The 16,576-nt window shown below is 48.6% G+C and overlaps 1 protein-coding gene across 9 annotated transcripts in view; it reads left to right on the top strand.

The window, feature by feature from the left end:
* Nucleotides 1-9,177: 9,177 nt before the first annotated feature.
* Nucleotides 9,178-16,576, top strand: part of NFIX (nuclear factor I X) — a 247,403-nt gene continuing 240,004 nt past the window's right edge. For all 9 annotated transcript variants that reach the window (XM_084835740.1, XM_084835738.1, XM_084835733.1 and 6 more), the window contains exon 1: nt 9,178-9,338. In XM_084835740.1, coding sequence (XP_084691866.1) covers nt 9,312-9,338 — 27 coding nt within the window. In that variant the 5' untranslated portion in view covers nt 9,178-9,311. The remainder of the gene's footprint in view (nt 9,339-16,576) is intronic.

Below are 16,576 nucleotides of genomic sequence, written 5' to 3'. Positions count from 1 at the left end.
TGTCTAGATCTAGATCTAGCACCAGCTGAGAATCACCACCGCCCTCCTCGCAGGTGCCCACTGCCATCGCTGAGGCCACCAGAGGGACGGGAGGCAACAACTAGGCACCCATCATTCCAAGACCCCGATCCAGCTGAGAACCCCTCCCTGCTCCCCCACAGACACACACCATGTTTTGCATTGTGTTTTATTTGCTGTGAGATGCTTTGGCTCTTTAGCTGAAAAGCAGGATAACCATATCATAAACAAACATTCCATTGTGTGAACCCCACCTGCAGTTCCAAGTGGTATAGCCCAGGCACAGATTTACCACTTCAGTAAGAATTAGGCCTATGCTTCTTAAGTGTACACCTACATTTGTTTGTTTTTTAAACTAGACCAGCTTTCCCCAACCTGGTGCCTTCTGGATGTTTTGTACTTCAGTGCCCATCAGCCCCAGCCAGCATGACCAATGGTGAGGAGTGCTGGGAGTTGTAGTCCAGAAACTCTGGAGGGACCAGGTTATGGAAGGCTGGGCTAGACTGTAAAAGTGTGAGTGTGACAAACTTGTGTTTGCATGCATGTGGATCATACTGGTGCCCTCATCAGAGGATTGTCTTGAGCTCCCTGTTGACTGTACCCTTCGTGGCAAACCTGGGTTTGCTGCTGCGTAGTATGCAAATTAGCCCCGAGTGGGAAAGCATACACATGTTCTGGTTGAGGGATGATGTTAGCCTACTCTCCAGCTCCCTTTCATTGGCTGGCATGGTTGACAAGGTGCGATTCTACAATGTCCTGATGATATATGGGCCTTTCCTGGGAGGTTGGGCAGTGGAGTTGAGCAGCTTCCTCAGAAAAAATGTGCCCAGTAGACCAGTGGTGGGCAACTTCAGGACATTCAGGGCCATTTTTGCCCCCCCCCAATACCCCCGCCATGGGCCACACACACACACACACACCACCATTTTTTTTTAATGTAGAAAAATAAAAATGGCATCCATAGCAGCTACATGGCTGCTATGGATGCCTCCTTCTCACCCTCTCAGAATGAACACTTTTAAAACCACTGTACTTTTAGCTGTGGAAGGCCGGGGGAGTGGTGGGGGCAGCACATGGATTGCGGGGCATTGTTGCCCACCCCTGCTGTAGAGACTGGAGGCTGAAAATTGACATTTCTGTGTGAGAGGACAATGTTTACCTCAGAAACAGCCATTTTAAGCAGTACATATTCTTTGCTGTTTTGAGCACTTTGGGGTTCAAATCGCAGCCAGTTGTCTTTTTTGGGCTTTCTTCCATTTCCCCCCTTAATTGGCAATGTCCCCCAATGTCTCCTTCCTATGCCTAATATTCAATATTGGCAAAGTACCCTAGAAGTGTCATGTGATCTAATTGATGGCCTGCGTGTGGGAGCTGAGATGACCATGGAGCCACTGTGTGTATGTATGTTCTGCTACCGCTGGATTCTCTCCTCCCACAGTGAATCCCACCATCTGTCATCCCATCTCCCTTTCTCTCTACAATTTGGGACAAGCCTCACACAGGTTTACACATGACTTCCTTCCCCTTGGAGGGCAGCCCCAGCATTTGAATAGAGAACATCCATGGGATTTTTTGGTGTCTAAGAAGAAATGTCCAGGTGCACAGCTGAGTGACCCAAGGATGCTGGGAAGGAGGGTTAGGTTCCGATGATCCATCATCCCTCTGGGGTTATTCGCCTAGGAGCAAAGGGCTTTGTGAGTTGCATTGCCTAGGCCAGCCTTCCCCAACCTGGTGCCCTCCAGATGTGTTGGATGATAGCCCCTATCATAACCAGTCTGGGCATGGTGGGAGTTGTTGTCCAGCACATCTGAAAGGCATCCAGGTTGGGGAAGGCTGGCCTAGAAAGAAGCAATATGGCCAGACCTGTCCTGTTGCACCTCTCTTTTCCATGCCGCCTCCTTCTACTCAGCAGTGACAGATGGGGCTGGGGGACAACTTACGATCAGCTCATCGTGGCTCTACCTTGTCTTTGGTAAGGGTACTGGGAGGCCTGAATTAAAGATAAAGCATCCTCCCCAGAAGGTCTGTAACAGCAGCTAAACGAGCTAAATAAATAAAGGGATGCAAAGCTGACAAGGCGGCAGCGACTGTACAAACAGCAGTGGGATGTGGGACTTGGCACAGATGCTGCATCTGCTGCTGTGTGAACAGCTGGACCACCTGCCACATGGGTGAGCTGAGCCTCTCACTGGAGTGGCCAGGAAGCTGAGTCAGTGGCAAGTGCAAAGGGCCGGGGCTGCCAGGATGGGAGCCCACCGGAGAAGGTACTCCTATGGCAGTGGCGGGAGACACACCCATCCTGCACAGGCCCTGGGTCAAGGCCTTCTTGGACACCCTATGGATGACTACTGATAATGTTTGTTTGTTATTCTGCTACTTCCACCCTTGTCTGCCAGGTGGTTTCGCTGAGCCCAGAGAAAAGGGAAGACTCTACCCACCGACACCTCCATGGCAATCCTAAAGTTGGGGTAGACAACTGGAAGCCTGGGGGCCAAATCCCACCCCTTTCAGCATCAGGTGGACCCTCAGCATAGCCTCTGATCCTACGGCATTCCTCATCCTCTCACAGCTATTTCTCTTCAGCCACTTCCACCCCAGCTGAGGACCAGGAAAAGGGTCCCTGCACCCTCTTGCCTGTGGTCTGGAGAGTGCAAGCGTCTTTGGCAGATCCCTCCCCTTTGGATGGACCCTAACTGCTCCTTTCCATGCCAAAGCTGCCGAGGCACATGGAAGTGGTAGTGAGCCGCTGAGGTAACAATCGGGAAGGTGCTGCCAAAGCCCCTGTTGCTGTTCTGTCCAGGGGAGAGGAGGGGTTAAAGACCCCTTTGCCCATCTCTCACCTTTTGTAGGCGTAGATCAGTGGGCAAAGCCCATGCTACTCACCTGCTCATCAGTCCCCTTGCTCAGCTAAAATACAGCCCCCATCCCAAAGCAGAACTTGCCCCGTTCCTACCCCCTGGACACGAGTGCACTTTTCAGGCAAAGTTCACACGTTCCCAAGCTTGCAACTGCATTCACAAAATGCATTTCTTAGAAAAATGTACACTTCAAAAATGTGCATTAAAAAACCCACATTTTCCCACTTTGGTCAACAGGGGGAAAATATCCATTTGGGTGCACACATTAAAAAATTGCGTGCTGAAATGCACACTGTCCCTATTCGAACAAAAAGTGGGGAAGCTTGTCTTTGGGAACAGGAGTGAGGCAGACAAGGATTTGAAGTGGTGAGCTTGCGCCTCACTAATTTTCTCATCCCTACTCCACCACCACCATGGCCAACTACATTGTGCCCAAGGAAACATCTGCATGCCTCTCTCAGCATTTGCATGTCAGCCAGTTTGGTCTCAAGGAAACAGACCTGTTTCTGGAGTGACAGGAGCTTATTGCACCAAATATACACCCACAACGTCTACCTGCCAGGCAGATAATTGTACAGGTGGCAATGTATAAAACTCTGCATACTTATGTTCCTTCCTTTCCTTTCCTTCCTTCCTTCCTTCCTTCCTTCCTTCCTTTCTTTCTTTCTTTCTTTCTTTCTTTCTTTCTTGTGTTTTGGAAGGTTTAAGTCAGTTTTTAATGTTAATTTTTAATGCATGTGCAAAAGTGGCTTTATTCCCCAGGCCTTCTCTCCCAACAGCTGAGTTCTCTCACTGATATATTCTGCATATCGTGTACATTCTGTGTACATCCTGTGTGTCTGTAGGGCCGCTGTGTTCCATTGCTGTCTCTCTCTGTGCTTGGAGAGTGAGATCTTCTCACAGACAGGCTCTACCTAATAAGGATGCGTGGCTATCTCCTGCTCTGCCCCACCCTACCTCCTGTTGTAGGGTAATTGGGCCCAGCTTCTAAAAAGCATGTGTGGCAGCCCCCCAAGGTGATTCAGTCAAGCCAGATGACTTACACAACCACTGGCATCTACACTTCATGGGGATCTAAAGGTCACTTGGGCAGCTCAGATAAGAGATAGATCAGAAAGCTGACCCATTTCAAGCTTAGCTTATTCTGGAAATTGATGCGCTAACTATATTTGATACACAGTTGTGTGTAACATCCCCCCCCCCATTCTTAAAATGAAAAGTGCCTCTGGGAGTTTGCAGTCTTGAGTGGAAGACCAGCCAGTGGGGAGGAGATGCTTAACCCTTTCTCCTTGGAATGCTTTTTATGTTGCAAAGACCCCAAGCTGCTTTTCGCTCCATTAGAGGAAACCTTAAGGGGACTGAGAGAAACAAGTTAAACATCTCTTTGTTGGCCAGTCCTCCACTCAAGACTGCAGCCTCCCTGCTGTGCTTTTCATTAAAAAAATGTCAGTGAAAAGTTAGCATCCCCCCCCCCCCCGCAAAACCTACGCATCATGTATAGTTTGGCCCTAGAAACTTACTTAGCTTTCAACTATCCTTAGGGCTGCTTCATATTGTGACATTTGGCAAACAGCAGCAGAATATGTTTTAGCATAGGGGCCTCATGTGATTAATGCTTCCTTTAAAGGGTAGATCTCTGCACTGGATTCTGAGGAGGTGTGTGTGTGTTTTGTGGGTTCAGGGGTTTGTTTGTGTTGTGGAAGCCTGACCAGTGCTGACTCAAATGGAACAGTGATTTCCTGTTTCTTGGATAGAATGCTTTTGCTACAGCATCCCAAAAATTTACTTGCCTTTAATATATATATATATATATATATATATATAATTTTTTTGAGGAAGAGCATCAGACCTGGTTCACATTTAGCTTGTATAGTGGATCTTTTCCACGCTCAGGTCCTTCTTAGCAGTGAGATCACTTTGCCTGTTATGCACTATTTTGTATTTTCATTTTTTCCAGCCAAGTTATCCAAATCTGTCATGGCCACTTTGAATTCTAATCCCCTCATCAAAGGAGTTTGCAATTCTTCCTAATTTTGTTTTGCATCCACATATGATGTCTAGCTATATAGATAGCTCACTGATGGAAATGTTTATTAGCATGAGTATCAGAATAGTGAGTGTCCTCACCTGTTACTTCTTCCCAGTTTGATAGAAAACCTTAACAGATGCTCTCTAAGTAAGATTTGTCAGATCATCTGTGCACCCATAAACTGGTTATTCAGTCTAGTCTGCTTTTTAAATACAGGTTGATTTACAAGTTCCTGTACACAGGGATGCCATTTTAGGGTCCAGCGGGATGAGGGGAAGTTATTTCAGCAGGTGGGGCGAGGTTCACAGGAAGGTTCAAGATTATAATGTAGTCAAGATTAAGGCTGCAACCCTACACATATTTGCTCAGGAGGATTTATGTGTATAGATTCTGGTGCATGTAAGAAAAACAACAATATTGGTTCATTTTAATTATTTTTGTTGCAGTTTATTTTTATACCAGAATCAGAGGGGCTTAGGAGGAATAATCAAACGGGTTTCTTGACGGGCTGTCCTGGCTGTTGGGAATGTCAGTTGCCTTTCTTATTGGGTTTTCTCTCAATCCGGAATAGAGCTGGATTGGAAACAGTGCCCCCTAGAGTTAGAAGCCCTGTATCCCATTCCTGTGTTCCCAGCACCGGTCGGCCCTAGGGATGCGCTGGAATTCGTCCTCTTCAGCAGGGGCTCTGACAGTATGTAGCCCATGGCCAGTTCTTTAGCCAAGCCAACCAGGGATCCTGGGGCATCCCACACCCCACCGGCAGATACAGCAATCCCAGCCACTCCCTGGCCGTCATCGCCGTCCCTGCCCCAGCGAGGTTGCAGATGGAAGGACCGGAAGGGGCACAATAATGCTAGGCAAGACTGAGGCTTTCTAAGCTGGTGCTGCGCCATCAGGAGTAGGCGTTGGCGAGCGCACAGAGGGCTGCGCGCGCGTGTTGTGATGGTTGCGGGGAAAGGGAAACCGAGTCTCTTCTAGTCGCCAGACGGGTCTTCCCCAACGTGGTGCCCTCCAGATGTTTTACACTACAGCTCCCAGCATTCCTGTCCGTTGGCTATACTAGCTGGAGCTGAAGTCCAAAACATCTCTACGGCATCAGGTTGGGGAAGGCTGCACTAGACCTTTTATTTCGGGGGGGGGGGCTGATTCTCGATCTGTTTTTATCATGATTAGCCCCACCACCACCACCACCACCACCCATAGCTCCCAGAGAGAGGCCGGGGAAGAATTCCATTAAGGCTCTGATGGAGTGGACTCAAGTCCACGGAATCGTATACCATAATAAATGTGTACGGCTTGAAGGTGCTACAGGAGTTTCTGTTGAATGGAGAGGGGAAGTCCCTTGCCAAAAAGGAAAGAAAAAAAGGAGAGCAAGGCGGCAATCCTATGCATGTTTATTCGGAGGGAAAGTTACTCCCAGGTTACTGTGTATAGCGTCTTCTCCAGCCTGGTATCCTCCTGAGCCGTTGGACTAGCATGCGCTGGTTGGGGATGCTGGAAGTTGTAGTCCACCACCTCTGGAGGGTACCAGATTGCAGCCTGAGAAGTCTGATCATCGGCGCTTGCAAGGAAACGCCTTTGGCCCACGGCTGCTCTTGGGAGTCACCAAGAGGCGCCCCCGCGATGTGCCAAGCAGCCTTTTGTTAAGGTTCTCTGCGCCCCTGCGGACTGTTGTGACAGCTTCAGTTTGGGAGGTCACATTGTTTTAGGCACTGGGCTCTTTTGCTGTATAAGACTTCATTTTGCGCGCTACGTTGGGCTACAAGCTGGAAGAATCAAATGCGACCTCTGCTATGGATACAGGAGGCATGTCTACACCACAGACCTAACCCGGTTTAAAAGTTATCTCCGCGGCGCAGGAAACCATAAACAGGGAGGGCAGTCAGGGAACTCGAACAGATTTCTCAGCACCCAAACACAATTCCCAGGATTCTTTGCGGGGTGCGGGGTAGCAGAGACATTTAAACTGCAATCCTATTCCCGTTTACCTGGGAATAAGTCCTATTGAACTCAATGAGTGGACACGCATAAGATCGCACTATAAAAAAGGTATAAAAGGTTCGCAGAGTCCCCCTGGTAATTGTAGTGCCTTCACTGCAAGGGTCCTCACTTGCCACTGAGCAAACCGTTCCGCCTCAGTTTCCCATTTGTAAAGTGAAACGTTGAAAGGTAGGGGCTTATATATATATATATACATACACACACACACACACACACACACACATACACACACACGGGGCGGGGGGGGGGGAGTTTCCCGTTCCTCTTCCCTCCGAGATCTAATGTAAAAGCAAGACAAGCTTGAGATTTGAATGCCAGGCCTGGGATTGCAAGCTAAGGGGGATTTCAGCTGAAGTGTAGTGTTGTTGTGGGTCTGGCTGCCAATGCGCCCTGGATTTCACTCGGAAAACACTCGACTCCTACCCCCACCCAGACCAGCAAGGAGAGCGGTCGTCACTCCTCCGACGGCGGCAGCAAACTCATGTGGAGAAGCCTACTGTAAAACCAAAAACAAAGTCGTCTTTATCACCTAGAGAAATTGGCCTTGAGAATATGTTGAGAAATAGGTTGAGAATTGGCCTTGAGAGTAGAAAGAATAGAATAGAAATTGAAAGAAAGAATAGACTAGAAATTGGCCTTGGGAATGGGTTAAGGAATAGGCTGAAATTGGCCAAATGGGGCTGAATCCGCAGATGGCCTCGGAATAACGGGATCCCGGCCGGAGCGCGCTCGCCGGCGGAGCGCGCCTGCTGCCCCGCTTCCCCTCCAACCTTTTAAAGGGAGGAGGGACACCCCTCCCAAACGCCAACCTGCACTTTTGAACCTGAGGTGGCAGAACAGCCCCCCACACACACACCGCCGCCGCCTCGGCAGCTCTGCAGGAGGACAAAAGAGGTCCTTCAACTTCGAGAAAGGTTTTCCCAGGTGAAGCTCCGCGCAGCGCCCTGGTAATGTTAGACGGCCCTCTCCGCTGCCTCCTCCTCGCGATCGGGGGCTGAGGAGAAGGGCCGCCCGCAGCTGGACAGGGGCGCGCGGGGACCCGATTCTGCTCAGGGAGAGGCGGCCCTCCTTGCCAGGAGCTCGGTCGAGCGCAGGCCAGGCCTTCCGCGCACGCATCAACCCAAGGAAAGGCCTCCTGCTTCTGCCGCCGCCGCCGCCTAGATTAATCTGAGGCGTCCCCCGCCCCGCTCCTCTTTCCTCAGCGGGATGTGCCCAGGTTGCAAAGCGGGGTGTTTCCTGGGCGGGGGGAGATCCCAACGCCGAAAGGTCTCTCCGTCCGGGCGACAGCTCAGTGCCAGCTGCCAGGCCAAAGGTTCGGCTCCCCTGCGCGCCTTCACCGTCTCCCGCTCTGCTGCCGTTCGGGGCGTCCAAGTTGTCTCAGGACCCCGAACTGCCCCCACTTCCAGGGTCGCCACTCAGCTTAACGCCCCCCTTTACGCAACGCTGCAGCCGTCGGAGGGACCCTGTCCTCTCCCCCGGGCCAGAGGTGCACACTCCGGACTCGCCTCTGCTTCTGTTCAAGTGTCTCCGGCCGGGGCAGCGCCCGGTGCCTAGTGGGGAAAGATGCGGGCGGCTGGGGGCACCCCTCCAAAGCCTCCCCTCTAGGCCCACCAGCCACATCTCCTTTAAACTGGGTAGCAAACGCGAACTGGTTTTCCTGCATCAGATTTGGGGGGCGGGGGGGTCTCCGGCTGCCCATTTCTTGGGACGTCATGTAGCGAGAGGGTGACACAGGCCACCACCGTCGGCATGTTGACCTCGCCCTACTGAAATGTGGGGAGGGGGTTCTTTTTGATGCCCACTGAAGAAGACCAACACCTTAGCCAAGGTCTCAGGTCTCTATCTGCGGTGCCACGTTCCTCCTTCCTCCCTTCCTTTTTCAAAAAATGCATCTCTTCATACGTCCGTTAGCCTCCCCCCCCCCCGCACTCCCGCCTCTTCTCTAGCTAAAGGAAGATCTCCCAAACGGAGAAGGTGTGCTGGGGGGGGGGGTGCGGGGGAGCCTGGCTAAGACTGCATTCTTCTTCCTTGGATATTATTCATATCAGCTTCAAAGGAATCCAAAACTTCCTAGCAAGCAGGGAGCGTCTCTGAATGCAAAGTTGTGTGTGTGTTGCCGTGTGTGCGCGCGCGCGCGCGCGCGTATTGCCGTGTGTGTGTGTGTGTGTGTGTGTGTGTATGGGCGGGAGGGGGGCGAGTGGGAGGGAGCTCAAAGGCTGAACTTTTTTTCAAGGCAAAAGTGTTCTCCGTTCCAAACTTTGTCTAAACTTTCACTTTCAGAGCTCCAAGGCGGGGTTACAGACCAGCATGGAGTAGAAGGAGCGAGAAGGAGCCGCAGCAGCCCGAGCTATGCAGCTGCTCGCCTTGTGAACACAGTCCCGCAAAAGCAAAGTCCAAAAGTAACCATGTACTCCCCATACTGCCTGACCCAGGTAACAAATCAGCCCAGCTCGGCGGCGGCGGGGGGGAGGGCGGCGGCGGCGGGGCAGCGGGGGGGCGCGTCGTTCCCGCGGTGTCGCTCCCTGTGGGGACAGACAGAAACGCTTCCCCCATTTCTGCTCGCGATTTGTGTCTTGTTTTGTGTGTCCCCCCCCCCGTGTCGGCGCGCGGCTCTGCCTCCCTCTCCCTCGTTCTGCGTGTGTGTCTCAGCCTTTTTTCTCCTTGTTGCTCTGTGTTGTTGCTGCTGCCGCCGCCGCCGCTCCTGCCGCCGCCGCCGCCGCTGGTTTGAGGGTTATTTCTGTCTCCTTGCGTGGTTTTGCTCGGGAAGAAAGAATTCCTCGCGTCTTTCCCTCTGCAGAGAGAAGGGAGAGGGAGAGGGAGAGGGAGAGAGATGGCATCTTTCCAAGCTCTTTGTTATATTCACTGCACATGGGTTTAGGAGTTCAGAAAATGGCGCTTCTCCCAAATTTATTTCAAAAATTTAAAGAGAGAGAGGGGGAAAAAAAGGGGGGGGGGAGAGAAAATAGAAAACCGGGCTGGGTGGCTGCTGGTGGATGAGACTCTGAATGGATTGAGCCGCGGCGGCGGCGGCGGGGGAGGGAGATAAATGCGAGGTTGTTGTTTGAGGGGGAGGGGGAGGGGGAGGGGGAGGGGGACGGGGTCCCTTCTGCGGAGATGGGGGAGGGGAGAAGTTTCTAAAGTTCAGGAGTGATTTTAATATTTGCTCCTTTCCGCCCGTGCAGAGCTGCAGCTGCACATCAGAGGTTGGCCTGGGTGGGCATCGGAGCTGCTGGGGGAAAGGGGGGGGGGGCTCGCTCCGCGCTGGGAGGCGATTCCAGGCAAAGGCGGCGTGCTGGCCAGGGGGAGCCGGAGGGGGAGAATCTTTATTATTTTGTCGGTGGTTGGGTTGAGTCCCAATCGTGACTTGGGTCTCTCCACCCCCACTCAGCAAATGCTGCACACGAAAATCAGACACTCCGTATATTGTAGTAAAACTTAAAGGTGGGATATATTTTTGTTTTTTTTAAGTACCCTTTCCCCCCCACCCACCATCGCCCCCCTTCCCTCCTGAACAGGGGCAGGTAAAGGACGCGGGCTCCCTTTAGCACAACTCCAATACATTTTTGCCCTCTCGTTTTATTTTATTTTTAAAGATCAAACGGCTGTTTAAGGAACGCAGTTCGAGCGCAACAGAGGGGAAAATATCACGGGGCGGGGGAAAGAGAAGATAGTTTTTGTGCCCTGCTCCCCAAACCCCCCCCGGGAGAAAATTGGCGCCTTTGGAAAAAGCATCTCCGAAGGGGGAGCAGCCAAACTCCCCTTTTGCCTTTGAGGGGGCTCCTCTCCGGAGACCCCCTCTTGGCATTTCTGTCCGGCGTGATCTCAGTGCGTGTGTGTGTGTCTGGGGAGGGTGAAGTAGAAGGTCCCCCCTCCTTCCGTGTAGCGCAGAAAACGGCGGGTTGGGCGCCAATTTCTCTCCCCTAGGTCGGGGTTCCTGCAGGGACTGTGGAGCGGACACCTGGGACGCGGGGGAAAGGGAGAGTGACATTTTGAAGCGCGGGGGGGGGGGGAATCTCTTTCCAAATGTAGATAATTAGGATTTAGAGTTGGAGGCCGCTTCCTCTACCTCCCCCCCGCCCCCCCGTATTCCAGGTTTCTAATAGATTTTCTTATTGCGGGGGACGGAACAGGACCGAGTGCTGGACGCCACGAAACGTTGCTTGGGGATATGGAGGAGAAGAGGGCAAAGATCAGGTTGGGCAGAAATTCCGCCTGGATGGAGGGCAGAGTGCGCGCCTCCTAAATCACGCGAAGGGCGAAAGAGGAGCAGCGCCGCCGGAGCCGCCGCCTTTCGCCATCTCCCAGCCCCAGCCGAAGACCCCGGAATCGGAGTGAAGCCTGTTGAGTCTCCTGTCACTCCGAAAGCCCCGCGTGCAAATCACGGGGCGTCATTCGTTTCCACAGGCCTACACTCCGAACCTGGGAGTCTCATCCGGGTTGCAAAGGAGGGGGCCTTACTCGCGAGTAACCTCCCTCGGGCTTGCAATCCGGAGCGGCTTCAGCTCTAGCAGCAGGGACTTTTCGCCGGTCCTCCCCTGTGGCTGGGGGGGGGGGGGGCTCCCGGTCCAGCGGCTCTTTTCGCGCGATTTCCCCGCTTCCTCGACAGACGAAAGGAAACGGGAGCAAACCCTTACTTCGGTTAAAGAGTAGGAGGAAAGTCTAAACTTTAGACGAGCTTACTTTTGCATCTCATTAGAATTCCTCCCCTCCCCAATTAAAGTCCAGCTATCCATGGATTACCTTCTACTCCCCTTAACGTTGGAATTTTTAAACACACACACACACACACACACACGCAACTTATGTTTGCAGTTCCCGAAATTATACTGGAAAAACCTGCATATTTATTGGAAAGGTCACATTCAATATAGGCTATAAATGTTATATCTATGCATATGTGTGTTGTGTTATATAAATTCTCTCTCTGTGTGTAGAACTAACTAGTCCTCCACTTTTACTCTTTTAACGAAGCAAACAGCTGCGTGTGAAACTTAACTAATTCGAGCGGGCCCCTGAGTTGAGCAGTGCCTGTCTCTTTTTAATTCTGGGTGCCGTCGAATAAGACCAGCCACACAGTTCCTAGAGTCGGTGCAGTACGGAGGTCTGTTGCGAACTGGCTGCAATGTTTGTGGTCTTCCGACACCGCCAGAGACTTCTAAGGGGTGCAAGCTGGAGTTGGGGGCAGAGAGGGAGTTATTACAAAACTCATCACTCTGTTCTTCTCGAATCAATATATTATTGATTATGGGAGGGTCTTGCAAATTCACTTTTGCATACTGTGAATTTTAGAATAGATTTTGGTTGTTGCTTACCTTTTTTGCATAGAGAAAGAAAAGTGATTTTGATGTGTGAAGGGAATTATTATTATTATTAACTCTTGCAGAAAGGTGGCAAGCAGGATATCAGTTTTGAAAGATTTGTTTTTCTTACCCTGACAAAGTGACCTGCAATTGTAGCAGTAGTTGCTCCAGATTTGCTATAAAAAAAGATCCCTCCAGTATGCAGCAAATATATTTTTATACGAAGTATAGTTTGTAGAATTGAACTATGCGTAGGAAGCCTGTACCAGTACTCCTACTTGTTAGTCAGCATTCATGGCTTGTAAATGTTGTGCATATAATATTTTCACAATGCACATAACTGAAAGTGTGAAATATATTTATTTACTTACCATATTATTTAGCTGTGTGCATCCACACACACTCAAATATGCACATGCACAAATGCATGCTGATATATTAAATAGAGAACTCCATTTTATAAATGTTTATTTTATTATCTATTATTGCCTATTACAAATAATGCTTATTTTGTTTTACTTTATCCAAATATTATTTCTAATGGTAGTTCTAAAGGTGTGATGCCCACTCCCACTTGCAAACTCCCGTCAGAAGTAGTGTGTGAATAATTTAAAAAGATTTGCTAATGGAACAAAGCAATAATCAAATATTAGGAAACTTGCATAAAATCAGAGTACATACATAAAAAGTCTACTAGCAGATAATTCATTTAAAAAGTTGATAATAATCAATTTTATTGGCATGTAATCCCCTACCCCGTTCTGTAGGCTAAACGTCTTTCTAAGGGTACAATTCCACATATGTTGCCTGAGGTTTATGGACCGCATAGGAAGACTGATTTATTCTGTCTCCCTCTCTCTCTGCCTGCCCCCACCACTGATTACCTGCTTTTTATCCACCTCATTTAAAAAATAATAATAATTCAGGGCCATATTGATTTGTTGAGTAATTTTAATGCAGATTCTTCCACCTTAGCCCACCCAATTATAAAGACCACAGGTAGATGACAAAACATTAAAACATATAAATAATAAAGTAGCCCAACATAATCATTTGCAGGGAGAATCTGAAGATCGATCATAGATTAACTCTCTACCCCCCAACATAAATTGTTAGTTTAAGGGATGTATACGTATTTCTGTAGTACATGTGGCATTCAGACTGTGCTAGCATATTAGTATAGTACAAGGCCCTTCATTATTATTTAGCTTGCTATCTGTTTTGGTGTAGGCAAATTATCTATCTATCTATCTTCCAAGGCCTGTGTTCCAAGCGAATTTAAGGAGGCGTTTTTGAAAAGAGGAATCCTTGCGTTGCTTGGGTGTTCAGTTCTTTGCTTTTTGTCTTGCCCTTGGGTGGATGCCAAGCCAGAGAGTCCAGTTTCATTTCTGCTTCTGGGAAGGAAAACCGTGTGCTCCTTTAAAGAGTTGCCCTTTATTTGTGCCCGATGAATTAAACAAACCTGGCTTGATCCATGGCAAATGCCCTCAGTAGATAAGAGAGGCTTTTTGCTTTTCCCTCTTTGAACTGGATTTCTTTTGTTAAGATTCTTAGGCCTGGTATTCTGTTTCCCTTGTGGATATTCATGATTACCATCCAAATCACCCATCCCATTCTCAACCCTGTGTGGCACCCACTTTTCCCAGTCGCATTCCACTGGTTCACATGGTGCATCTCAAACCAGGATGGGGTTCAGCTGGATCCTGATCCTGTCCACCCGGGTTGGCCACAGCTGCCTCTTGTACTGACTGGGCCTGCTCCTGCTCTTGCCGTTCTGTTAAATGGGAGCTTTGCTTGCACAGCCTCCGACTTACGCCGGTGTGTCTGGTAGCCCAAGTTGATGGGGTGCTGCACGTAGTGCTGAACTGATCCTTGCTTACTAGGAGTCGCTTCTTCCTGAGGTGGCCGTCATTGCAGAAGTGTTTCATTTATTCTGTGGTGGAACACTAGACCTTTCACACCTCTGCTGTGCTCCTTCATTAAGCCTGGTCCCCTTTCTGCTCTTTCTAGATTTCTAGAGGATTGTTGTCTCTGAGGAAAAATAAAAATAGCTGAGATTTTAGTTTTGCGGGGACAACAAATCACTAGCAACATCAAAGTAGGTTGCTAATATGGAATCAACACACAGCATGTAGAATGCTGGTTTTCGGCGGGGGAGGGAGAGGGCAGTGGAGCAGACGATGAGAATGCACAGGAATCAGGATTGCATATTTCTATGATTCTAAGATACTTTAAAAATTATAGTACATGATTCTTTTGTTTATGACTCAGAATAACTGAATGGGCCCTTGCGTGTGCCATATCAGACATTATGTATCTCTGTGCATGTATAACATAAAAAGAAGCAAGCAAACTTCTTAAATAAATCTGAATCAGAACGACTGATAGAGGCTGTTTTATATTTTTATTATTACTTATGTAATGTTATTATTACTAGTAGTATTGTGTTGCATGGTAGCCATGATACTTTGTACATATTGGCAGGCCTGTAGCTATATCATATGAGTTGATATATTACAAAGCATACTTACGTGTGCAATAGATGGCAAGCATTGCCATGGCAGACTATGTACAGCACAAAGCGTTGGTTTAGAGTCTTCAGGGGTAGCCCCAAACTCTTGCTATTCTAAGCGGCTGCACTGCCCCAGCCAAGAGGGCACCCTATAGCCTCTTGCAACGTTACAGACAGTGCTGGTATGAATCTCTCCACGTGCACAGAGCAGCCCTGGCAAGCTGTGCAAACTTGCAAGAGGATATTAGAGCACACCTTTCAGATGGCATGTTGATTCATTGGCAGCCCTGTAACTTCTTGGGCTGTTGGTCTGGCTCCGATATTCTGCTTCTGGGCTTAAATGTTCAAACATATCTTATTTGGATGTACACATGAGCAGCACTATAGAGCTACCTGAATGGACGTGTGTGCGCACGTACACACAGAGAGAAGGGTTTAGAAACAGCATTAAGAAATTGCTCATCAATTTTAGTTGTCAGTCAGAAAATGTAGGCCTCTGCATGTAAATTAACAACTATCATATATTTATGATATAGTCTTAGACAATGTTTTATGTGTGTATGTGCTTTTCTCATATTTATGTGCAGATATCAACACATTAATAATAAGGTATATTTTATTGCAAGTAGCAATTGGATGTAATCATAGCAATATTTAGCAATAGGTATTATAAAGGAACTTGTAAGAAATTGGTGTGAAATACAGACTGCAGAGTAATATACATCAATTTACTGGATTTTTAAAACCAGGGTGGATGGTTTCTTTCTTTTGAAGGCAATATTTTATTTATCTAGGCTGCAATCCTGAGAGTAAAGCCTGTTGAATGCAATGGGCCTCACTTCTGAGTAGACATGCATAAGATAGCACTGTTACTCACCTTTCTAACCTGTCCAACCCCAAAGATCTGGGCCATATAAAAATACAGTTAAATACACACATGAAATAGGTAAAGCTGATGGGTTGTATCCAATGTTAGTGTAACTTCAGTCCCATTCATGGTCTAATATAGAAAATTAGTATTGGATGCAACCCCCGTCCCGCCCCACCCCACCCCACCCCACCCCACCCCACCCGACACTTGGCTTCTAAAAACTGGCTCAACCCTTATGAGACAGACTTTTTAAAAAGTTTTAAAATTACAAGACAAAACTTTGGAAAACTACATTGTTGCCCAAGAAGGGACCTGAACAGCAAAAACAAATGAGCTAACGCTGTCCGGCCTATCACTTGCCCTGGCTCTGTTTCAAGAGATTGTTTGCAATACATAAATGTAAGATTGTCCAGCAGTAGCTCTGTCTATCTGTTTATCAACTCCTCCTCGGTGGAATATCAGAATGCCTTGAACCAGGCTCCTGTAGCAAATTTGGAAGAATTGTTCTGAAATGTATAGTTCGTTGCTTTCCCCTTGTAGCTGTAGGGCTGATCCTGTAGGTGGTTTTATTCCCTTTGCATTGCTGGTTTCTGTGAACTGTACTGGAAGAGCCTCTCCATGTGAACGGTCACTTTTAAAATGCTTCACATGTGTGTAGTGTCCTGGAGCAGCTCGACCAAATCTGTCAAATGTTTCCCCAAAGCCTCAGAAATATGAACGTTCTCTCTCCTCGGTTCCTTTAATTCCGTACGCTTCTAAGGGGAATTTTATACTGTCTTAGTCAACCATGGTGTGTGTGTTTTTACTTATCCCTTCACTTTTCAAATGGGAATTTTGCCAGAGATTCGCATGAAAATAAAATTGTGGCTGAAAAATCTCCATAAAATACGAAATATCAAAACCAAAGTATGTGTGTTTGTGTTGTGGGCTTTAAGGGGGAATTCCTTATTGGGAGGGAAATTGAAAGTATCAAGATATAGGCAAACA

This window comes from Heloderma suspectum, chromosome 2 (assembly GCF_057233095.1).
Source record: "Heloderma suspectum isolate Gila_16-S chromosome 2, 16-S_ref, whole genome shotgun sequence".
NCBI lineage: Eukaryota > Metazoa > Chordata > Lepidosauria > Squamata > Helodermatidae > Heloderma > Heloderma suspectum.
This window is presented reverse-complemented; position numbering and strand designations above follow the sequence as displayed.